The sequence below is a fragment of the Sitophilus oryzae genome, unplaced genomic scaffold (genome assembly GCF_002938485.1).
Source record: "Sitophilus oryzae breed Bouriz unplaced genomic scaffold, Soryzae_2.0 scaffold_177_pilon_pilon, whole genome shotgun sequence".
In the NCBI taxonomy this organism is placed as follows: domain Eukaryota; kingdom Metazoa; phylum Arthropoda; class Insecta; order Coleoptera; family Curculionidae; genus Sitophilus; species Sitophilus oryzae.
In genome coordinates, this window is record NW_022146479.1 from 4,381,035 (window position 1) to 4,406,546 (window position 25,512).

The window sequence follows — 25,512 nt, forward strand, 5'->3', positions numbered from 1 at the left end:
TCCAGAGATAAAGTATTGACAGAAACAGACAACAAAGTGATGCTATAGGGGCTCCGTTTTTTTATTTTCAAACCCTAAAAATAAATTTTTATTTTTAAATGTTGACGATTTAGTGTCAGTACTCCTCGAAGATGGCTTTGAAATTGAACCATTAAGAAAATATTAATTTTCGTAATGATTGATTTTTCTTTCCATCACTCTATTTATTTACGACTTTCCTTTAATGGCCTATAATTAATAAAAGAGTATATTATATCTCAATTCGACTGAGATTGATTAAAGCTCGCGATGTCATGGATTTATTATAGTTACACTGTTTCATTGCTTTTATTTATTACCTTTAATAAAAATATATATTTTTATTCTCGGTTAATAGCAAACAAACCTATATGGCCTAATTATAAAAAATTGCGTCTTTGACAAAACCACTGAGATTTATTTGATAATCTGTTAGCGACATAATTTTGATCTCTCTCATCTTCTATTAAAGCAAATATAGCGGATACAACTTCTGGACATAAACCATCTCTGCTAGAGTAACTGTATATACAGCCAACAGACAATAATTTTTCAATAACAGTGACATTACATAAATCATAAACATTATTTCATAGGTCTGTTGACTGGGACCAAAAGCAAAAACGTTAGTGTCATCTTCAAAAACGAATATCTCCAAAAAATAAAGCTATTGAGATGAAATAAAAAGTAAACTATCTAGAAAAGATGCACCTAGACCTAGATGATAAAATGATTTTCAAATTCTTCGCTTTTTTAACATATTCCACAGGGTGTTCCAAACTTCCACCAAAATAAAAAAATTGTGTTCCCTCGTAGGTATTATTGACAGATGGGAACTTTCTTTTTTAATTTAGAAAGATATACTAAAAAGTCAAATTTACCTACATACTGCTTAAAAATCATCAAAATCGGTCCACTGCCCGTTTGTCGTGCCGGTAAGTGTACAGGGTGTTCCAGGTTGAGCGTGCATTAGAAGTTTCTAGAGAATCACAATATCTAGATCGGAGATTTTTTGCACATCATTGTTTTTACAACGAGATCTATGAATTAAAAATATTTTTAATATGGCGGCACTTCCGGAAATACCGGAAGTTGACAACAACTTTCTCATTTTAAATGGGTGTCCCCATTTTTTATTACATACTTCAATTCTCTGTAAAATTCTATGATTATTGATGTTAAACACTCTATATCTAACATTAACCGTTTTTGAGAAAAAAAGTATTTAAAATTTTTGGACGAAAAAAACTATCTGGCAAAAAAATTTGTATAGCCTAAAGGTCAAATTTAATTATTACCACAGCCACTGTGACATAAAGAGAAGACATGTGGCTATCTATTTCAAAAATTAAATTGTTTAAATGTCATATAATAATGGCGGTAGCTGTCATGGAATTGAGTGATTAAAAAATTATCATAAAAATATTTTTTTCAAATGGAAACTCACTTTTTTTATTTCACTAATGAAACGGATTTTCAATTCGTTACTTTTTAACTATACATTATGTTCCTATACCTAAAATAAATCGTTTTTAAGTTATTTAATATTTAGTTTGAAAACATTAAGTGTCAAACGGTCAGACAATTTATTTCCATCTGTCAGAAAACGAATTATTTGAATTTCCTGTAGTATAAATACTGCCTGCTTAAGAATTTGTGTATTTATACAAATATATCTCGTATTTTCGCTCTAGTGTAGTTGATATTAATAATATTGCATATGATCGAAAAAAAAAAACAGCGCAAAGTTGGCTCGAAAATTATGCTGCTTTTTGAACAGAGCGTCACAATATGACATGGCCAGATCTATTGTTTTACATCACTTGATGTTTAAAGGAATAGGCTACTGGTGAAAATCAAGAAAAAAGGTATAGGAACATGTATAGTTAAAAAGTAACGAATTGAAAAGCCTTTTCACTAGCAAAATAAAAAAAGTTGGTTTCCATTTGAAAGAAATGATTTATGATAATTTTTTAATCGCTCAATTCTATGACAGCTGCGGCCATCATTATAATATGACATTCGAACAATTTAATTTTTTAAATAGATAGCCACATGTTTGCTCTTTATGGCACAGTGGCTGTGGTAATCACTAAATTTTGACGTTTAGGCTATACATATATTTTTGACAGGTAGTTTTTTTTGTTCTCAAAAACGGTCAATGTTAGATATAGAGTGTTTAATATCAAAATTCATAAAATTTTACAGAGAATTTAAGTACATAATAAAAAATGGGGACACCCATTTAAAATGAGAAAGTTGTTGTCAACTTCCGGTATTTCCGGAAGTGCCGCCATATTGAAAATATTTTTAATCGATAGATCTCGTTGTGAAACTATGATGTGCAAAAAATCTCCGAGCTAGACGTTCTAGTTCTCTAGAAACTTCTAATGCACGCTCAGCCTGGGAGACCCTGTACATCAACTGATAATTAACCAGTGAGAATGTCCTTATAAAATAAAAATAAATCAATTTTAATATAGTTTTGGATTGGTTATGGCTGCAAAGGAAATGGAAACATCTGTAAGAAAAAAATGGTAAGACTAAACAGAGGCACCCCCGGTAGGTTCATTCGTATTTTTAGACGTAAATAACTAGTTTGGGTATCAATTAGCCACGGACGTAAAGGCGCGCTCGTAAATCGGCAATTCTCAATTGTGGCCGCTATTTATAGACGAAATAAAAACGGACTTGATTCTGCAACGCCCGTTCCTTAGGTGCAACGCAACGCTTTCAATACATAACGTTCTGGCACAACTAACCATATGCTAATAAAAAAAAAACAATAATAATAATAATAATTATAATAATAATAATTATATAATTATAATTGAAGTGTAATTTAATTTTTTGAACAAGACTTCAATGAACTGCTTCATTCATTTTCAATTTGACTGCTTTCAAAAGAACTACAAACAATTGAAACTTGTCAATGAAATATTTAAACATTTTGAAAATCACCGTTATCATCATCGTCATCATTTTTAGCTTATTCAACCATTTCCAATTATGGTGTAGCCTCCTTCCTCGCACATTTAAATAATCTCTTGGTAGTTGGGCTCATTGTTGTCTATTGTTGGCTATGCGGGCCCATGTTATCCCTGCAAATTTCCTAATATCATGGTCCCATCTCAGATTCGATCGTTCTCTAGGTCTCTTAATTCCATCTGTTGTCCGTCCTTCTTGCCAGATGTCCTGCCCATCGCCACTTGAGGGATTCGATTCTGTGGATGACATCTATTACCTGGGTCTTTTGTGGTATCCACTTTATTCTTTTACGGTCTTTTTTTATTAATCCCAGCATATTTCGTTCGATTGGTTCTTGTGCGACCTGCAGTTTCCTTATAATGTGTGTTTTAAGTATCCAGGTTTCGTATGCATAGGTCATGACTGGTAGTACACATTGGTCGAATGTTTTCTTCTTTAGATAAATGGAATTCTAGATTTGAATATGATTAAGTTTCTTCCATAAGTACTCCATGCTAACTTAATTCTTCTGTCGATTTCTGGTAGTAGAAATTCTGAGCTGTGTATTAGTTGTCCCAAATGTATATACACTTCTAGTATTTCCAGTTTTGTATTATTTATTAGAATGTCTTTTCTGTCTGCTAGTTCATTGTACATTACTTTAGTTTTTGCTAAATTCATGTTGAGACCTACTTTAGTGCTGGCTGTATATTTAGTTCGTTAGTTTGTGCTTGTAGTTCTTCAGGACTATTTGCAATTGGGACTATGTCATCAGCGAATCTTAGATGATTAAGATACTCTCCATCTATTTTTAATCCTTTGTTGGTCCAGTCCAGTTGATGTAAGGTAGAAATCTTCTGTCAACTGAAGAATCTAGTGTTGTTGGAAACAGTTTTGGGGATATCGCGTCTCCACATCATACTTTGCCAGTTGTTAACTCTGGAGTTGTTTTATATATAATTAATATTGCTTTCGCTTTTTTGTATATATTGGCAAGCTTTCTATGTAAAGTAACAAATACAAATAATTGTACAACGATGCCCAATCTTTCTCACGAGTTCTTGTTTATTCAGAATTGTAAAATATTCTATTTTGAATAACATCTTATATAGTGTTGTTCAAAAATCCCAAAAATAAATTAATAAGTAAGATGTTAACTTTTTAAATAATTAAATATTGAAAATCGCCAAGATTTAATAGAACATTTGTGATATATTGCCAAGTCGTCCCGGCAATTTACAAACAGTCCAAAGGAATAAATAAACCTACGTTTATGTATTTTTATTTTAATTGTTCTGGCCCACTGTCACGTCGTAGCTACATTGTATCAACAGTGGCAGTCGATATCAAATAAGATCCCGTCTATTATATAACGATTCGTTCTGAAAATATCTTTGTTTAGAGTATAGAAGAAAAACATTTGGACGAACAACGCAACCGGAGGAAATGTTAAACTTGGCGCTTTCCCGTTTTTTAGATTTATAGAACGAGACATTTCGGGGAAATCGGAACCTCCGACCTTTGGCTAAATCGGCTTCGGCCGTTAATTGTTTTCGATATCGATCGATCATTGGCGTCCAACCAGAAAAAAAGATAGCCATTGAAAAATAAACATAATCTACAACGAACAATTCAATTAGAATGACTAGGTGTATATCGGCTAATTTCAATCTCATCAGACTAATTTTAACCCAATGCCCGGTGGCGATTGATATCTCAATGCGATTCCATTTTTTTAACTCGATCTTCTTTTTTGGTAGAATTGAACTTAGTCAAACGGATGCAAACGTAAATCTGGATTACGACTCGAGTAGTAGTTGGCAAACATTTGTTATTGGCATATACTTGCATGCTGTGTGAGTGGTTTACTTGTGCAATCATTTCTCACTCGTCGCGCCGCGTGAGCGCTAAACTTGTTGATTACAAATGAAAAAAAAATATTTACAAAGATGGTATACTTGCCAAGTACGCAAAAGCCGGACTATGAACGACTCGTGTACTTGGCAAATAATTGTGATCGGCATACAGGGTCCGGCAATAGTGCATAGTAGTTTCTGTAATAAATAACTTTGTAAAAATTTTGTACGCAGTAGGCTGGACCCTGTATGCTAATAACAAATGTTTGCCAAGTACACGAGTCGTCTGAGAGTGTCTCCCTTAATATTATACACAATAGATACACAATAGATAGAATCGATTTAAAATAACATTTCGAAACCAACTTCCTAACCTTTTTCATTGTCGTTTGTTTTAATTTGTGTTGACCAAAAATCTAGTTTTTATGTTGTCTTTTTTATTTAAAATGGGGAACATTCAAAACTTAAACACTCAAATCTCAAAAAATATTAAAAAACTCCCAAATATCTTTTTTTCTTATTATTAGAAATTATATTATCTTTATTAGAAAAATGGCAATAGATACAGAATTGAACAAAAGGTGTTTCAAGTCGATCGATGGAATGAATCGGATTACAAGTTACCGATATACACGTAGTCAATGACTCCTGGTAATATTAACAAAATGATTTTGGCATATACATACATTCTTATCTAATACTTTCGCACCATTTCCCAAAAGATTTACAAAACCAATTTTATCGCAGGAAGTGTCTAATTTCGGAACAACACTTTACGTGACTTTACCACGATTTATAAACACGCGTTATAAAACATTTAGTACATACATCGAAAACGTTAAAAAATTAATCGATTAAAACAATCATCGAACTAGAAAAAATGAGATAAACCGTTGAAATTTCCAACGGACTTTAATGAGTTACTGCTTGTTTGTTGTAATAAATAAATAACCGTTCTAACATTTCGTTTATATACAAAAGCCTGCGCTTAAAATAATCCAGAGGCGAGGTGAAACGTTAATTCCGACTGGAATAATTTATCGGGTTAATTATCTTAACAAAAAACACAACATAAATTATATCGGGGAGATTCATTTCACTGCTTCTTTATTATGTGTTGTGAATTACGATTTTTTAGATTTACGTAAAATACACATGCCAATTAAATTAATAAATTAGGATTGGCTCCATGTAACCAAATTGTAAATATTTTCAAATTAAAACAATAAGTTTAACATCACATGATCATAAGAAAATATTCCTAAAATTCAGCTTTTTATTTACATGTAATTGCAATAAAACTCAAAAGTGGGCAAAATCTACCACAAAAAGCACAATAAAATCATTCAAATACAGCTGCATTACATTATAGTTTCAGTTAAATCCACTGTACAAACCATAAGATAATTCTAAAAATAAATTTTGAAAATTTTGTATATTCGATTTTTTTTACATTTTCGTTAATTTTGAATTAAGCAATATAGTTTCTTGATAATATCGCAACATAGACAGTAGATTAAATTTAGAAAAACTAAAATACACAAAACATCCAGTAGTTTTCAAAATATAAGAATAAAAAACATTTATTTATTAATTATAAACATTATTATTTAAGTAAAATAACTTGGCTATTGTGAATATAATTATTTGAAAAAAAGTGCAAGAAGAATGTATTTCTTTTATCGAGATTTGCCAACCCTGAAAATATGTGCACTTATTTAAGATTTACCCATTATTACACCGTTGTCTTCAAAGTTTGGTAAATAAATAATACAAGGCAGTCAATAAAAATAACTGAGTATAAAAGTTTTTATAATTTAATATCACTGAAATAGGCGTCCTTTATGGTGTAGAAAGAACTCTACATATATATTTCTCAGTGTACATTAAAAGAGGTTTGCTTGTCACAACTCAGGGTTTATTAATTTTGATTATGTATATTTAAAAAAATATAATCAAAATTAATAGGTTTAAAAAAAGTTGAAAATGAAGTTTAAAAGTACATTTTCAGCTTTAGATTAACCTTTTTTATGATTTTTTTTATTTAAATTAAACCTTATATTTTTGAAGTATTGTTCCACATCAAAGGGGGTTGCTCCAGAAAATTTAAGATTGTATTTTTTTTAAATAGCCATAATAATTATTGGTTTGAAAATGTTTTTTTCGAGCTACGTTTAATGGAAATACCTTTTCGTTTTGTCGAATCGATGCGGGGATGAAGCGACGAGCGCGACGATGGTCCAAAAGCACGCATTTGCGTTTCTGAGCCGCGATTACGAGCGCATCGCGACGGTCGGCGATCGACTGGGATGCCCGGGAGCGGGATGGCAAACGCAACGGGAACGGAGGGGGAGGCAACGGGGAGAAGAATCCGTTCGCGGAATTACAGGAACATCCCCCTGGTTTAGACACGGGCGGGAGATAAATCTAACGCCTACGGTAACAATTTTTTTATCTGAGGTTTCCATGTAGTTAAAAAATATGTTGGCTTCTTCTTTTTTCGCGAAAACTTCATTTATTTTGAGTGAAATATAAGTATCAAATTTGTATTGAAAGTAACGCAGGTTTATTTCAATAAGCAACTGAAAAGTAAAGACACCTTTTTTCCATTGCACAAAAATTCACTATAGTATGTTTAGCAAGAAATTATTCAGAATTTACGACCGAGAAAAATCAACGATTTTCCTTGATTTAAATAAGAATAATCTTCGGATTGTTACGGGGTTTTTAACCAGACACTGTCTCTGCAACGAACACCTCAGTAGATTGAAGCTAAGAACCAACAAGTACCTATTACATGTGTCTAGTTTTAATTGATAGTCTATGAATACTACTTGCGCTCACAACAGTGATAAGAAGTACTACTACAGGGTGATCTAGGAGGACGTGTTTAACCGAACCGAGTGTTGTTTTTCAACATTATTGTTATAATTTGAACAATTCACACAATATCTTCATAAATTATAGCCTATGTGTTATTCTGATGTATAAGCTATATTATGGTAAAGTTTCATTAAAATCGATTCAGGAGTTTGTGCGTGAAAGAGTAAGAAACATCCATACATCCAAACAAACTTTCGCGTTTATAATATATGCATATCAGATTCCACATGCCCAGCAAAAAAAAATACCAACAATACAGGATTTAATTCAATAACAAAATGTTTATGTAACTAGATATTCAGTCAGTAAAATTAAACTAACAAAACTGATTATTTAATAAATCCACTTTTAAATTAAAATAATAGACAACACAGTCAGTTGTCATTGTCATATATTATTTCGCTGGACAGACTAGTAAAAAATATACCAATTCAATTTTTTAAGTAGCTAATAAACAAAATAAATAGAAAGTATAAAAACACCCAACTTTTCGAAAGGTTATAGATATTTCCAAACATAGAAAATCTAACAAAATATAAATAAATTTTTAAATGTAATTTCTGTAAATGAACATAAATATATACATTATCTTTAACAATCGTTGTTTTTCGGTAATATCCTATTTTTCCAAACTCAATATTAATTTAAGATTAGCAAGTTTACTTTAAAGAAAATCGAATATATATATGTAATTTGTTCCGAGTTAATCTAAAATTCAGTTTAAGATAAAATAAATATAAGTAGTCAAAAAATTATATGTCTGCAAATTATCCCCATCGAGTTTTTTAAGAAGTAATAATAAAACTCTCCGAAATAATTGGCCGAAATTGAACAACGTAGGTGCGTTCTTATAATTCTGCGATCGGAAGTGTTGAGGCAGTTTCGGAACGAAACGATCCCGAAACAAGAAATTTTACGACGACACCCGGTCTCATCCAGGTCGATGTCTAATTTTAACTCGCTTTTAAAGCAAAAGAGCTAGAAACTGCGCCCTTGAACAGTGGCGGAACAATACCGCTTACATAAACTAATACTTTCATATAATACACCTAAATTAAGTATTAAAATTTCTAATCTAAAAAAATATTTTTTTTTGGTTTAGTTTCGTTGACCTGGTATACTATATATTTTTTTCTTTTTATTATTGGCTTTAGGTCGTTGGGGTTTTAAAGATGTTACTGGATTTTGTTTATTATTTTATTTTTATTGACAACGTTTCGACAGTCATATGTCTTTTTCAAGTCTTGAACGTAGATTTCCATAGAATTAAAATTGTGAAAAACTGGACAATACACTCATATTAAAACTATTATTTTATTTGTTTAAAGACATCACACTTTAGTATACAGCACGTATTTTCTTAAACGGTCTACGAGAAAATACGTGCTGTATACTAAAGTGTGATGTCTTTAAACAAATAAAATAATAGTTTTAATATGTGTGTATTTTTCACAATTTTAATTCTATGGAAATCTACGTTCAAGACTTGAAAGAGACATGACTGTTGAAACGTTGTCAATAAAAATAAAATCCAGTAACATCTTTAAAACCCCAACGACCTAAAGCCAAGAATAAAAAGAAAAAAATATTTTATTAACTATTAAAAAAAATAAATATTGATATCCTAAACATAATTTAATATGGTTGTAAAAAATAATAATCTTGGAACACACTGTATATTCAAAATAATTAACTGATATAAAAAAATACTTACCGGACTCGTAATTGTCAGCTCTATTGTCTCTCTCCTCTTGGTGTCTTTTCTCTTTCTCCACTGAAACAAGAAAATAAGAACATTGTATTTATTTACACGAAAAGAAATATAAAACTTTTTACTCACTTTGAATAAAATTTGTGGTGGCCGTCTTCCTGTGCCTGTTCTGTTCCGCGCTGTCGTGGCGCATCCCGATCAGCTTCCTGAGGCCTCGGACGTCTTTTCTCGTAATGGGACCCACACAAGCGTCATCATACAATTTCACGCAAGGACGATGCAAATTTATAAGGCACACTACAAAAAAAAAATAATTCAGAGGAAAATTTTTTTAGTAATTTTTCACAGTACTTTTGACCCCCCTGTAACCGCGTTGTGAATAAAACAAGAATCTTAATTTTTAGTGACCAAGAAGACATACTATATACAGGGTTGTTCACCACATACGACACGGAATATTGTAGCTAAACGATTAGATTTTTACAAGATACAGAGTGTTCCAAATAAGTAAAAGATATTATAGTTGTATTTTTTTAAATACAACACCCTGTATATTATTCTATTTTTGGATTCTACGATTGAAATAAAGGTAAAAATTTGATTAAGGTTTATCACACTTAAACCTTACCGTTTTTGAAATATTTTCAATTTTATGAAATTGCAGTAAAAAAATTTAAGGCTTTATTTCTCCAAGGGTATCAAAGTTTTTAATACTAAATATTTACTGAAGTTTATTTATTGATCAGTTATTGTGTTGCAATAATAAAAACTTTACTACCTTATACAGAGTGTCTAAAAAATTATTTTAACACAAAAATTATTATAACACCTAGTGGCAATATTTGAAAGTACCTATTACATGTGTCTAGTTGTAATTGATAGTCTATTATTATAGCACCTAGAGGCAATATTTGAAAGTACCTATTACATGACATGTGTCTAGATGAAATTGAAAGTCAATGAATAAAGTATTGTCGATATAGTTCGTTTATATCATTAAAAAATAAAAAAACTGAACAAATAAAAAAACTGAAACTAAACACCTTAAAAATGATATTTCATTTTTTGACAAATGCTTATTTATAACAACAGAAACGTTCATTTTCATAACTTATTATTATATTGATTTCTGATTCAAATCCACATTTATTTAGAATAATTTATTAACGAACACAATTAAGTATGTAATTAATTCGTATTTGGTCGGAAATACTGGTGCTATATTTAATTAATGGTATACTCTTTTATAAAGATTTAAATAGTTTTCTTTTTGCATACAAATTGGCTAGTAATATTAGCGCTTTACTAAAAACGATAATATTACTAGCCTGTACATTTTGTACATTTGTTGTTTTAAAAACAATCTAAAATGTCAATATTCCATGGGTATATTGATAAATGAGGTCTAAATTATAAGAAAATGCATTTTCTACGAAAACTTGAAGGGATAGGTAAAAAGTCGTATAATACAATTTGATAGACAATTAAATTGTGCATCTGATTCTCATAAAATATACAGGGTGCTCCATTTAAATTAAACAAGTTATTGTCGTTTAAAACTAGTAATTATTTTAAATAAATTTTTAGACACTCTGTATATGGTAATATAATTTTTATTATTGCAACACAATAACTGATCAATAAAAAAACTTCAGTAAATATTTAGTATTAAAAACTTTGATACCCTCGGAGAAATGAAGCCTTAAAATTTATACTGCAATTTCACAAAATTGAAAATATTTCAAAAACGGTAAGGTTTAAGTGTAATAAAACCTTAACCAAATTTACCTTTATTTTAATCGTAGAAACTAAAAATGCAATAATATACAGGGTGTTCCATTTAAAAACATACAACTTTGATATTTTTTATTTATTTGGGACACTCTGTATCTTGTAAAAATATTTTTAAATTGTAGCTCTAATAGTCCTTCAACGAACCCAAAACTTACAATTTGTAAAAATCTAATCGTTTAGCTACAATACTCCGTGTCGCATGTGGTGAACAACCCTGTATAAAATCCTTAAGTGACTGACTCACTGATTAATCACGATCCTGCTCAAACCACTCAACGTAAGAAGCTCAATTTTAGCATACAGGTTGATTCTAGGGTGTAGAGTTTCGATAAGAAGAGATTTTTCGAAATTCCAAGGGGGTGAAACCATGATGAAACCACCCCTCAAATATTACAATATTTTTTATTTAAAAAACGGTCAAGTTTCCGAAAAAAAACGCTTAAACACGTACATATATTTTATTTTATTTTTTTACATATTTTAAGATTTTTTAAAAATGTATACAGGGTGTTTCGAAAAATCTGGTCATTGATTAATCACGTTCCTGCTTAAAAAGCTGATTTTTGGAAAACGTATTGACTTTAGGGTGTAGAGGTTCGATAAGAAGTGATTTTTCGAAACTCGAATTCTAAGGGGGTGAAACCACCCCTCAAATATTAGAATATTTTTTATTTAAAAACCGGTTAGTTTTTCGGAAAAACTCTTAAACACGTACATATATTTTATTTTGTTGTTTTACATTTTTTAGGATTTTTTAAAAATTTATACAGGGTGTTTCATAAAATATGACCATTGAGTAATCACGATTCTGCTCAAACTGCTTGACGTTTAAAGCTGATTTTTGGCAAACGGATTGACTGTGGGGTGTAGAGGTTCGACAAGGAGGGGTTTCTCGATTGTTTTTTCTCATGCTGACATAAATGCGAGAAAATTTTATCCAGTTTCTATGTTAATGGAAATTCTTGCTTTGCTTTATCATCACCATTACAAATGATTAATTCGACGCTAACGAAGTCGCGTGTACACGCTAGTAGCCTATATATTATTCTGATGTATAAGCTATATTACCCCAAAGTTTTATTAAAATCCATTCAGTAGTTTTTGCGTGAAAGAGTAACAAACATCCATACATCCTAACAAATTTTCGCGTTTATAATATTAGTAAGGATAAGGAAGAATTGCGTTGCGAGACTTGGTATTTATTACATTTTATGTTTTTGACGACATATTATACTTACATGAACATTGATATCCCTGCGGACTGATCCCATAAATAATTTGATGACAGTTGTTACAAGGTATCACAGTATAATATTGTTGGGACATGAACTGATGACCCAAATGACTTATCTAGAAAAAAAAAACAAAAAATAAGTTAAAATACGCTTGTTTTGATTTTACCCCACCTTTCTAGAATATCGCCCGATAATCTTCGATTTCAACGACCGATCCCGGTTTACAAAGGTCGGCACTCTGTCCAAATCCAAAATGGGCGACCGGATCTTAAACATCCTGGTAAGTATCGTGACGAGAGCGGCCGCCATATAAAACTTGGGCGGATCGACGTTCTCCTTTTCAAACTCTTCCAAGTACATTTCTACTTTCGGAATAAACAGACTCTCGTACAATTTCATCTCCTTGTTTTTGTCGTTGTAGTGATCCTGGAAAAATTTGTATCGTAGAGAAAGGATCTCTGAGAAAACTAATCAGTTCTCACCGTAAGTTCCGAATCGGTCGGTCCGTAAATCGTACCCAAACCTGCCGTTCTTTTATGCTGGAAATCGGTGAGTTGCCTGGTTAGTTCTTCCTTGGCGCGCGACCTAGCCTTCCAGAAGATCTTTCTCATGATTTCCTCCTTTTCGTACTCTTTCGTTAAATCGTCGTCTATCTCTCTCGCGATGTTTTCGTCCACGTTGTTCAATCTTAACGGCTATACAGAAATACAATTTAAAAAAAAATAAATTGTTTTATAAAAAACTTACCGCGCCAGGAACTAGGAAACACGAGTGTATTTCGAACGCCCACTTTCTCATTTCCTTGGCATTGCCTTCCTTATAGAGATCGGTCAACAGGTAGAACAGCAAACTGTTGGGATCGCAATTTGACAGAACGTAGTTCATAAACACCGCCAGATGGGGCAGGTGGTCCCACAGACGAGACAGCGATTTGAAATGACCGTGATCCTCCCACTGATCCTAAAATTGTATTTACTTCACATCAAAAAGAAAACTTGTCAAATATTTTTTTGAGTGGACAAGATAACGCGTCGGGCACACAGAAAGCAAGTACAGCGACTACAACAAAATAACAGGATTATATAGGGATGGCCTGACCAAAAGCATGTAACGTTCAGCGTGTCTCGCAAAAGACGCAAATGAAAAGAAATCAGTTTGTTTTCTGTAGCGTCTTTAGCGATTTCTAAGATGAGACCGAGTCATAAGCGGATATAATATTTAATAATATTTTTATAGTAAATTAAACATGCATTTTTTTTTCATTTTAGGGTATTTTCTGACAATATTTTTATAGAGGGCATCTATTGTTTAGGAAAATTCCAAATATGAGGTTATTGATGCTCTTGACCGCGATTTTCTGATAGAGGCCGCACAAAATCTTACTTAAATATTAGTATTTATTTATACTTTAGTATTATATGAGTATTTATACTTTAGTATAATATTAGTATTTATCAGGGTCGGCATGATTTAAATCAAATGATTTAAATCATGATTTAAATCGTGATTTAAATCAAGTAATTTTTTAAATTTTAATCATGTGATTTAAATCAAAAAAAATATTTTATTGAAACTTTATAATAAATAAAAAAATAACTGTAAAAATTATAAAAATGTGTCCAAGAAAACTATAAAAAATATTTCTATAGCAGATATATAAGACAATAAACCGACAAATAAGTGTAAATGTTATAAAACTATTTAAAAATATCTATTCAATTCAAATGTTGGACCGATTTCTGAAGTAATTTCGCGTGAATCCATTAGATCGCTAATCGCAGGGATTTATATTAAAATTTATGTATAAATGACAAAAATTCGCTGTTCGAATACATATCGCAAAGTCTACTGCCAGAACTAGGTTCTTCTGATATAGAGACTATATCTTCATTTCCGAGGATCTAAAATAAAATTGTTGTCAGAAAATATGTTGTTTTATATTTTTTTTGAAACGGTTGTATGTTTCCAAATTCCTACCGACATTTTGATCTGCAGTAAGTACTTTACACTTTGACATTAGATAATATATACTAATTTCATTCTCGACTTAAGACTATTTCCGAACAACAGTGTATTGTTTTAATAGGAGTAAAAATTATACTTTTTTTGTTTGGTTTGCATCTTTGAAGGACATCGTAAAGCTATTCCGACGTTGCAGGAAGGCACAAAAAGTACATTTTTACTCTGAATAGAACATACTATTTTTTTTAAACATTACAAATAATTTTTTAATCAATTTCAAACATTGCAAATAATATAAACAGTAATCGAGCAACAATTTTTTACACACCCAGAATTTGACACTTATATCAGTTTAATAATAGATTTTTGTATTTTTGTGCTTAGGCGTAACAGTGCTTTACTTTTATGCCTAGGCATTAAAATGACAAACATTAATACTTTTGAAACGCTTGAAAAAAAATCCTTTTCATCTGAAGCGGGCGACTTTTTTTGCGGAATATATTGGTGACCGATGTGGAAAAATGACACGCGCTGTAGAATTGCTAATGTTATCGGTATCGAGCAGAGTTAAAAAAATATTTAGCCTTAAATGGCTAAAATTAATATGTATATAATAAGACTTTAATTGGAAATAAGTCCCAGTCATTTGGAAATCCGATTTAAATATTGTTTTGAATTTAAATCAAAAAAATCTGATTTAAATAAAAAAAAATCTGATTTTTTTTATTTTTAAAAAAAAATCATGATTTTTTCCAACCCTGGTATTTATACTAATATTTAAGTAAAATTTTCTTTTGCCTCATAACCAGCTTTGCAGTTCGGTCCCTGGCCGCTCACCAAAAAGCCTACCCACCAAATTTGGTTGCGATCGGACGATATCAACTTTTGACGTTTCTTACGTCAAAACTGACGTAACACTTACGTCAAAACTGACGTAACACTTACGTCAAAACTGACACGGTCAAGTTGGCTTTGAGCCAATCTATCGACATACCAAATTTCATTTAAATCGGACGATTTTTTCGCCATTGATGATAAGGTTTCGTAATGCCCGAAACTGTGTGGCACGAAACGATGTTTGAACTATACTAACAGTTAAAATACTTGCACTTATTGCTGGGACACCCTGTATATATCCTCCCCACTCCCAAATGGAGTCCTCAGACGGACAGACATACAGACGGAAGTAAGAAGTTGCACTTAAAATATGCGCATAGTGCATACTGCATACACAATTTTTTGGTGCAAAGTATTGCAAAACGCAAATTACGCAAACAAACTGCATCTATACAGTCCACTATTTACTAAAACTTATTTTAATCATAAACAAACCAGTTTGACTTTAGATTATATAATAAAGACAGTTGTCAAAATGTCGTATGTCGATGTTATACAGGTTGTTAATTGGACAGTTAGTTATAGGGGAACAGAACGGCAACACTGCCTATTGAGAACGCATGCACTTATATGGTTTTCTGCCGACTCGTCCCGTCCATATATATATATTAACTAAAGAATATCGACTCCAAACTGCATTCTGTGAAGCCAAGCCGGTGAAATGGGTATATAAATCTTCTGAAGGAATTTGCATAAGTCGCTCACTTAGCTGTGCTCAAGCGTAGTGCGCAAGCCTGGATTTTGAATTATCGATCGGATATCCAGACCAATAAGAGACTAGACGCTAGCACCAGCTGTTCATTCGTACGGCTCCGTCCAAATTCGTACGGCTTTCGTTTGCGCTCCCGTTCGACAATTGGCTAATCCTGGCTAATCGATATTCGGAATTTTGGAGTTGCGCTAGTATCTGCCTAACAGACGAACTTATGTGAAATATACATGGACCGATTATCTAGTTGTCTCTAACTCGGCTTCAACTCCAACACATTGCAGGGATAGGCGATAATCCGTATATATTTGATATGTATATGGTCTCGTCCCGTCGTCTATCGACGAGCGGGCCGAGGTTGCCATATTTCAACCATAAAGCTCTTGCCGCGAGTAATAAACAAATTAACAACCTGTATATTCTCTCGCTGAACAGATTATATATATTTTAAAGAAAAAACTTACATTTTCGAAATCCGATATATCGTCTTCCATGCTGAGGATCATCAGAGACGTTAGAGCGGTTTGCGAATTGGTCAATCGAATGGGAGAACTGCTTATTTTGGGTGTTTGAGGCGAATGGGCCGAATCTACAAACGATTCTTCTGGAGAATTCTAAAAAAAATAAAATTTAAACATCATAATTAATCCCACAACCTAAAACCATTATAAACTTACGAAACTTAAGGAGCCATCGCTGTTATCGCCCATAGCTATTCTGTCCCTTCGCTCCGACAAAGGGCTGGGGTAAGGAGGCGGCGGAGTACCTGGAGGAGTCCTAGCCCTCTGCTGCTGCCAGTTGTTCTGGTTCAGGTTGTCGTTCTTGCAGTTTTTCATGTCGGCACTGAGCGCTGCCATCAAAGAATCCGGACTGGATTTGGTCCGAGAGTGCTTCGACTGATTGCTACCCGACTGCAATTAATGGAGAAAAATACGTAGCATAAAGTGCTTTTAATTTTGCCATTCTGTATAAAAGTTCCAATGTGGTCTATATGTCTGTGATAACAGATTATACAATAACTGATAATTATAGAGATCCCTCATTATCATTTATCTAACTAGAATATAAATATGGTTTTATATTTATTCAAAAACGACTAACCTAGGTAATGTATAAATTATGAAATATTAAGATATTTATTCCAGCCCAGTGTTAATTATACCTATTAAATGTTTGTTAAATGTATGTAAAAACTGAATTTTTAATGTACAATGATGATTTAAGAAAAAATAGTTTAGAGGTTACTTTTAGTACTTAGTAGCACTGAATTAACTAGAAGTTTTCTGTGAGCTTCAAATAACCTCTATAATATATTAAAAAGCATACACCTTATAAAAATACTGAGCGTTTAATAAAAAACTTAAATTTAGATTGGAAATATACTAGTAATATTAAGACATTTTTTCAAAAATAAATATCAAACTGTCCTCTCAATATTTTTTATTATTAAATTCTAGAAATAAGTGAGTAACAGCCTCTGATGTATTTGTATTGACAAATATAAATTGTTTTTATGATATATTTACATTTTTTTCTTCTACCTTCTACCACATTATTCCAAAAAATCAAAAAAAATCATAATAAAAATAGTCGATAGTATTTCAGAACAATACACCGGGTGTTTCTCAAAAGTGGTTCGCCCCCTATAACATTTTTAATTTTTCAGATAAAAAAAATAAATTTGGTAAAGTACATCTACTGGATCTGTGTCTATGAAAAGAATGATGTGAACCACTTTTGAAAGACGCTTTGGAATTTAATAAACCAATGACAAGGTGAATTATTCTGAAAATATTTAACAGTAAAATGGATTTTACATCGGCTTATGGCCATTTCCAATCTAAATTTATTTCCTCTTATCATCTACCGAGTGGAAAGCGTGCAACAGCATGCGCGTTACTTACACAATCGCTAACCAGTGACGTGCAGGTGGCGACGAGCGGGTACGCCATCTGTTTGTCGATGGAGTTAACTGCGTCGTGGTCGGTGTGCAAGTTATATGGCGGGTAAGTGCGAGGCGGCAGCGGGGGTGGTACGTCACAGCTAGTGTGATCAGAGTCCTAAAACACAAACGAGTCCAGGAGCTCCCGCTGCGGTATGTGTGATGGGGACAGTGTACAAGTATAAATGCCGGTGACAAGTATAAGCAATACCAAATAAACTGTTAGTTACATCATCGAGGCCGCGATTATTAAATTCATTGTTGCCAACCATGGACATATTCGGTGCTGGGCTGACTAACTGGAATTGAAATTTCCCGCTGGCGATTCAGGTGGTAGCTTTGCTATAAAAAATGTCAAGTTGCCACATTTATTTACTTATTTCCTGACTTTTTGATTAATTTTCACACTTTAAGGGCCGTTTAGACTTATAACATGCGTATTGTACAAAATTGACAATTTGTACAACATTTTTGCAAACATATTTTTTTCGTTTACATGTTCAGTTAGTTGGTGCTATTTGTCGGATTTCATTTAAATAACCTAAAAAGAAGAGATAAGCGTAACCTCATTCAAAAATTTCTCATTAAATATTTCTGAAACCAGTAGGTATTGTATAAACAAATATATTACAATGCTGTGCCGGTCAAGCTTAATGAGGTGACTAAAAGTTTATTTGGTATGTATATACAGGGTGAGTTTTGTACGATGTTCTCTATGGGTATCTCGCAAACTACTGGCGATAGAGAGTGGGTTAAATGGCCAAATAATTGCAGTTTTGTGGGGTCATTCATAAATATGCGCCTTTCGGATTTTTGAAAAAGTTTATGGCTTAATAGATATTTCGAAAAAAACAATTTTGACTATTTTAAAAATGCTCTCTATAGTCACAGTAGTATATTTTAGACAAAAAAGTTTTCAGATTAAAGTTGTAAATAATCACATCCTTAATGAGACTGTTTCTCTGTTTTTTTTTTCTAAAGCCTGTCATTTTTGACATATGACACAAACATGTTTTTTTAAATGGAAACATAGTTGGCCATGACCTTCATAAAAAGCGTCATTTTTATGGCCTTCCAGCTATATAAGCTATATGTTTTTTTTCGAAAAATTACTGAGTTATAGCCAATTCTTATCTTTTTTGACTAATTTCACTTAGTTGGGATGGTATTCTTATTCTATTATGATTTAAAACTTATAAAAAGACAGAATATTTTATTAAACGGTTCTTTACAATTTACATTAAACCAATTAAAACTTAAAAACTAATATCACTACATACACTTCTTCAAAAATTCGAAAGGCGCATATTTATGACTCCACAAAACTGCAATTCTTTCCCCATTTAACAGACTCTCTAGCTCCCAGTAGTTTCCCAGATACCCATAGAGAACATAGTAAAAAACTCACCCTGTATATATATAGGTGTTTACATGAACGATTAGAGAGAGAAATATGTACATAAATAATAATTTTAAAATGATATATTTTTAAGAATTTAAAATTCACCAAAAGCCTGTGAGTTAATATGTATTAAGCTGTAGAAGCAGACATTTAATTTTACTTTAAATTTCCATTAGTCCTAAATATTAAAATAATACCATATAATAAAAAAAACCGTCAAAAACGGCTTATTGACGGCTTACAATTGATGATAATATTGGCGAGGTCAATCCCTAAACGCCATTTACTAAATATAAAAAGATTTGAAAAAAATAGAACGTTCCTAGAGACACAAATATATTTCTAAAAAATTATTTACTCTCAAATTTTAAACTACACCATTTAAAAATAAATTACAACCTTCTTAACGCCACCTTCTTAAGGCTTAAATGGGAAGTAGGCGCCAATAAAAAATAACGTACGGGCCAAGTAAATAACATCTAGGGCTTAACCTCGCCAAAATTATCATGAATTGTCATTCCCCAGCCGCCTTTGACGCCGATTTTTTTTCGATCGTGTGGTAATATTTTTAAGCGGCGCTTCCAACTCACCTCGCCATTTCGTTTTTTAGCGTTGGCATTGATTTCGTTGGACAAAAATGAATAATTGATATCGGCGGCACTGGACGGCAGTTTATTTCTCTTAGGAAGTGGCGGCGGGGGAAGTGGCTGCGTTACGCCTTTCGAGGGCATAATTAGGGTGGGAGTAATTGAACCGGGTGAAGACAGAGGTCTTCCAATCGATGACTGTTTCTAAACACATCAAAAACCTCTATATTAAAAGTATACTATAAAAAAAACCTCATACATACTAAAGTATCTTGTAATGTTCTGAGATTCTTCTCTGCCTTGGCCAGTTCAGTAGCTTTCTTCTCATTGGGCGATACTGCCAATTGACTGCGCAGCTTATCCAAGTGATGTTGTTCCTTTTCTATCATAAGTCTGTAATATTGTTCTCTTTCTTGTTGCAGCTGGTGCTGCTTTTCGTTCTGTAAAACATTTATCTAATAAATTGAAAAATTTAATACAAAAAACTAAACCTACATCGACAGGTTGGGGCCCAGTTATTCTACTAGCTGAGGAAACAGTTGCTGGTCTGTGACCGGGGGAACTTAAAGAGGATCCTTGCTGGACTGTTAAAACCACCTGTGCTGAGGCTAAATTAAGATATTTATCAATTACAAAATAATTCTTTTAAATAAACACATTAGTATAAATATACTGATGTCAACACTTACACTTGATTAGAACTACCACATCTGTATGAGTAGACTGCATCACGTTATGGCCATTAACTTGCAAAATAGTATCTCCGGCATTTAGTCCAGCCTTTTCTGCAGGGCCCCCTAAGGAACAACAGGAAATGCTTATCTCTGTATAACTTGTAAGTCAAAATAAGCTACCTTCTTTTACACTTTGAACAAATACCGGATTATCTCCGGATACTTTCATCCCATATCCACTATTATCACGTGTAACAACTACCCTTACAGCATTTGGAAGACTGTGAGGATGGTCCATCAGCGAAGGCTGTTTACCAGCCCCGGGGCTTAACATGAAAAAAATATATATCACTACTAATCATAAAACAGATGCTTATGTTAATAACCAATAAAAGATGAACAATAACATTTTTGTCAAATAACCTAAGATTCTGTCATACTTATAATTAAATATCAACTGCAAAGTTATGACATCACCAAAATGTTTAAAAACTTACATGCAATAATTTCAGATGAAGTGTAGGTATTTTTAAATATTTTTATTTAATTTAAATAATTCATATTCACATTTATTAATTAATTACTTAAAAGTTAATTATCTGTTCAATAATAGAACTGATAAGACTTTTTTGTTTACAATATATCATCTACATATAAAAATTCTTCTGACAATATTGAAAGCCTGCATGTAAATTTACAATTTTTAAAAAGGTATATTTTAAAAATTTACAGTTTCAACTGTTTTGCTCGACGACAACGCCTACTCAGTAAATTGTAAAATTTGATTAATTAGAAATAATGAAAATGTCTATTTGAATAAGAAAACTATTAAAGTTACTTATTTAATAAAATCTAAGGGCTAACGGGTATCAACTTAGGGAAATGGACCTTAAAACTGGATATACAAAACAATGCAACAATAATTTGTATCAATTACCTGTAGATGTTTGACAGACATATATATTAACAATTCGAAATTTTCATATATTTCATTATTCTTGATTTCATAACTATTACAGTTTACTGACATATCTTTTATTTACACTTACGATCGCATCCTATTTGATGGTGAATTATTATTCATAGTGGTTGGGTTTATTTCATACTACCGAGGCGTAAAAATATTGGAAGAGTAAAAATATTCAGCACCATACATCACTTCTATTGCCAGTTTCGATGAAAATATCGGTTATCACTCAACACTCTCATTCAATGTGATGCTATTATCAATTTTCGTCACTTTTTATCGTTAATAATCAAATTTTCGCTTTTAAAACAAAGACACAAATTTTACAAACACTTTAGCCAACAAGTGTTAGCCATATTGAATATTTTCGTCTTAAGAAAATGTTCTAGTGCGCTTGTACGCATCAACCAGGGCCATGTAAGTGAAATATTAAAAATGGTTCCAGCAAAAGTTTCCCAATTATGACGGATGATGGCGCTGATCGTCAAAATTTTTGGACAGGGATTTTGCTTACCGACAATACGACGTGAGCTACGACCGGACCAGGACCAATCAGAATGATCAGTCTTTCTTGGACATTTGCCGCTTTCATATAAAATTAATATTAATTACATTAATAATATATCGCTAATCTTCTAAAATACCACCCGATGGATGCATAAGAGGGATGGTCTACTGTATTTTTTTAAATTTAAAGGTACTATCACGGGTACTATTATGGGTACTATGAATTAAAAGCAGTTGGCAACATTGATTTGTGGCTTCTCTTCCTCTTCTTTGCTTCTCTTTTTTGCATATATATATTAATTAAATGCTTTTTTGATATAGACAAAGAATATAGAGCCAAATAGAGCTTTAGTCATTGATATAGAGTATCTGGAACCCATTGATTTGTATAATATAAATTAATAATACAAATAATTAATAGGATAAAATAATTTACCTAATTATAACGTATTACATTATTACTTAGGGTAAAGGTGTGGATCCGGTGGGTGATCTTAAAACCATAAAATAATAAATACTACAAGACTTAAAACGAGTTTTTGCTGCATATAGTCACATATATTACGCATGCGCACATCGTCGATGTTGCCAGATTGTAGGTTATTTTGGAATTATTTTCAGTAGAAAACAAATAATGTGATTTTCAGTGTTTTTTTTGTCAATATATACCGTATGATCGAAAAAAAACGGTGTCCAGTTGACGTCCAAGTGACGATCGATGACATTTCCCATATAAATTTACATATAAAATGACAGCGATCTTCATTTCATAGTTCGCTGTCGCCATTTTTTTCGATAATACGATATTATTTATACCGTATGATCGAATAAAAACGGCGTCAGCGATGGATATGAAATGAAGATCGCTGTCATTTTATATGTAAAATTATATGGGAAATGTCATCGATCGTCATTTCCAAGCCAACTGGACGCCGTTTTTTTTTCGATCATACGGTATTATTTTAATATTTCACACAATACGTGAACGCTTATTAAGTTGTTATTATGTATTTTCATAGTTAATAAAATTAAATAGAAATAAAACTCTAAATTGTTAAAATTAATCTAATTGCTCTAGATTATATTATACTACGTTTCAAAAGTGCTGTATTAAAAATTCGGAAAATTAAAAGGGATGTGTCCAAGTTTCTTAAATTTTTTTGAAATTTTAAACTCTGTAGCTCCATATCGTGTTCATAATAGGTTTTATAACATTCAATTAAAACTACGTAGGCCTTAAAAAGGCCCCAGTAATTATTACTGTAGAGTCAGCTTATATTAATAGGTACCTTGTTTAATTCTGCTTATATATACCGTATGATCGAATAAAAACGGCGTCCAGTTGGCTGGGAAATGACGATCGATGACATTTCCCATATAAATTTACATACAAAATGACAGCGATCTTCATTTCATAGCCATCGCTGACGCCGTTTTTTCTCGATCATACGGTATTATATATCGTATTAATTTTTCTGCAACCGAAGATTTTTCTATTCTTACACCTAATTTATGTGATTTTCTTAGCATATATGATTTATAAACAATATTTTTCCTAATGGAAGGATTTGCAAGTATTAATAAGATATCTTAACATTTATTCTCCACACCACAAAGCATAATATGTAGAAGGTATTAAGACATAAAAAATTATAAGAACTATCTTAATAGAAATCACAAACTAACGTAAGTCTGTCTTAAGTTGGTCTGTGTATAAATCTAATATCAAAAATGAACCTTCACCATATTATCAAGATTTTGGCATTACAGGAAAGAAATTACAGTAAATTAAGAAAAGAATATCAAAGTACAGTATATTAAATACTGTAATGTATTCTACCACACAAACCACATACCTTCTAAACAGAAAAAGATAAAACATAAAGCTTTATTTTAATCCTATCAGCATTCTTCGATAAAATGCCGTATGATCGAATAAAAACGGTGTCAGTGATGGCTATGAAATGAAAATCGCTGTCATTTTATATGTAAAATTATATGGGAAATGTCATCGATCGACATTTCCAAGCCAACTGGACGCCGTTTTTTTTTCGATCATATGGTATTTGCCTACAATGGATGTAATAAATGTGTCATATTGATGATACAAAATAATAATTCTAATAGGTTTAAAACCTATAAGAAATAATCCGTAAATGAGAATTTTTAATTCTAATGTAAATATATAAATAAATATTATTATTACAATATTTATATATTATTTACAACTCCGATTACAATCATAATACCGCATGATCGAATAAAAACGGCGTCAGCGATGGCTATGAAATGAAGATCGCTGTCATTTTATACGTAAAATTATATGGGAAATGTCATCGATCGTCATTTCATAGCCATCGCTGACGCCGTGTTTTTATTCGATCATACGGTACCTTAACTTCAAAATCTCCATTATCCTTCTTACCTTAATTTTTGATATCAAGATAAATCTTAAACTATAAAATTAATTATAGAATTTGTACTATTATTATTACTGATTAACACTCAAAAAAATATTTCTTTTTAACCAAAAATAATTGGAAAATAAACTGCAATTTGACAACATCGACGATGTGCGCTTGTGTCTTGCTTGCGTAGTATCGATGGTGATCAAATGCAGCAAATATTGGCTTCAAGGTCAGCCAGCGGATCCACATCTTTGCCTGATTTAGTAACTAAATGAATTTAAAGAATAGATGTAGATCCGGTAATACCGTAAATCCAAATAATGCTAATCACAGATTACTAATAGATAATTTAATAGTAATTAATTTGATTTCAAAATATGAGCAGTAAACGCCTAAAAATAGAAAAGGAGAAAGTTAAAACATAACCAAACATATTTTATTCGTTGTCGAAGGTCGAGCTTTGTGGTCGAGGTCGAAGAATTTAAAAATTAAATCAATTATAAGCGAAGTTCTAAATAAGGTTATTTGAAGAAGATATTAACTGATATTAATAAACGGAAGTTTAGGATGTCAGAGGGCTCGAGTAAAGACAGCGGTGCAACTAAAACACCAATGGTATATATATGTGGTGGTACGTATTAATCTCAAAGCAATTCTAGTTGTTCTTATTATTATTGCTTTTCTCTCTTTTAGAATGTCACAATGAGAATGAAATCAGACCACGAGATCCCATAAGATGCAGAGAGTGCGGATATCGTATTATGTACAAAAAACGAACCAAGAGATGTATCCTTTTACTTTTAAATATTTATTACCGATTAGGTTTTTAGTTTTCCTTAACATCAAAATTAGTAATTGTCTTTGATGCAAGATGAGTATTATCCAGTCTGCCTATCAGAGGTTAAGTTCAACTTATAATATCAGCACTGAAGTTCTATTTAATATCAGTTTAATTATTTTTACTAATAAAACTCAATGAATTAAGAATATTTT

The 25,512-nt window shown here is 31.9% G+C and overlaps 1 protein-coding gene and 1 long non-coding RNA gene across 6 annotated transcripts in view; one reads left to right on the plus strand and one right to left on the minus strand.

Annotated features, from left to right (window-relative positions):
* Window positions 1-21,979, minus strand: part of LOC115882168 (rho guanine nucleotide exchange factor 12) — a 48,368-nt gene extending 26,389 nt beyond the window's left edge. For 2 of the 5 annotated variants that reach the window (XM_030900049.1, XM_030900047.1), the window contains exons 1-15: window positions 21,687-21,979; window positions 20,818-20,963; window positions 20,653-20,760; window positions 20,459-20,571; window positions 20,227-20,403; window positions 19,967-20,167; window positions 17,937-18,092; window positions 16,710-16,943; window positions 16,497-16,646; window positions 13,212-13,424; window positions 12,947-13,159; window positions 12,636-12,890; window positions 12,468-12,579; window positions 9,565-9,732; window positions 9,439-9,498 (exon numbers count right to left, since the gene is read on the minus strand). In XM_030900049.1, coding sequence (XP_030755909.1) covers window positions 9,439-9,498; window positions 9,565-9,732; window positions 12,468-12,579; window positions 12,636-12,890; window positions 12,947-13,159; window positions 13,212-13,424; window positions 16,497-16,646; window positions 16,710-16,943; window positions 17,937-18,092; window positions 19,967-20,167; window positions 20,227-20,403; window positions 20,459-20,571; window positions 20,653-20,760; window positions 20,818-20,963; window positions 21,687-21,721 — 2,341 coding nt within the window. In that variant the 5' untranslated portion in view covers window positions 21,722-21,979. The remainder of the gene's footprint in view (window positions 1-9,438; window positions 9,499-9,564; window positions 9,733-12,467; window positions 12,580-12,635; window positions 12,891-12,946; window positions 13,160-13,211; window positions 13,425-16,496; window positions 16,647-16,709; window positions 16,944-17,936; window positions 18,093-19,966; window positions 20,168-20,226; window positions 20,404-20,458; window positions 20,572-20,652; window positions 20,761-20,817; window positions 20,964-21,686) is intronic. The other 3 variants (XM_030900048.1, XM_030900050.1, XM_030900052.1) reach the window with 3 other exon arrangements.
* A 2,957-nt stretch (window positions 21,980-24,936) lies between these two features.
* Window positions 24,937-25,508, plus strand: LOC115882472. The gene is made up of 3 exons (XR_004050196.1): window positions 24,937-25,150; window positions 25,213-25,305; window positions 25,372-25,508. It is a non-coding gene; the product is annotated as an uncharacterized LOC115882472 (long non-coding RNA).
* Window positions 25,509-25,512: the final 4 nt, after the last annotated feature.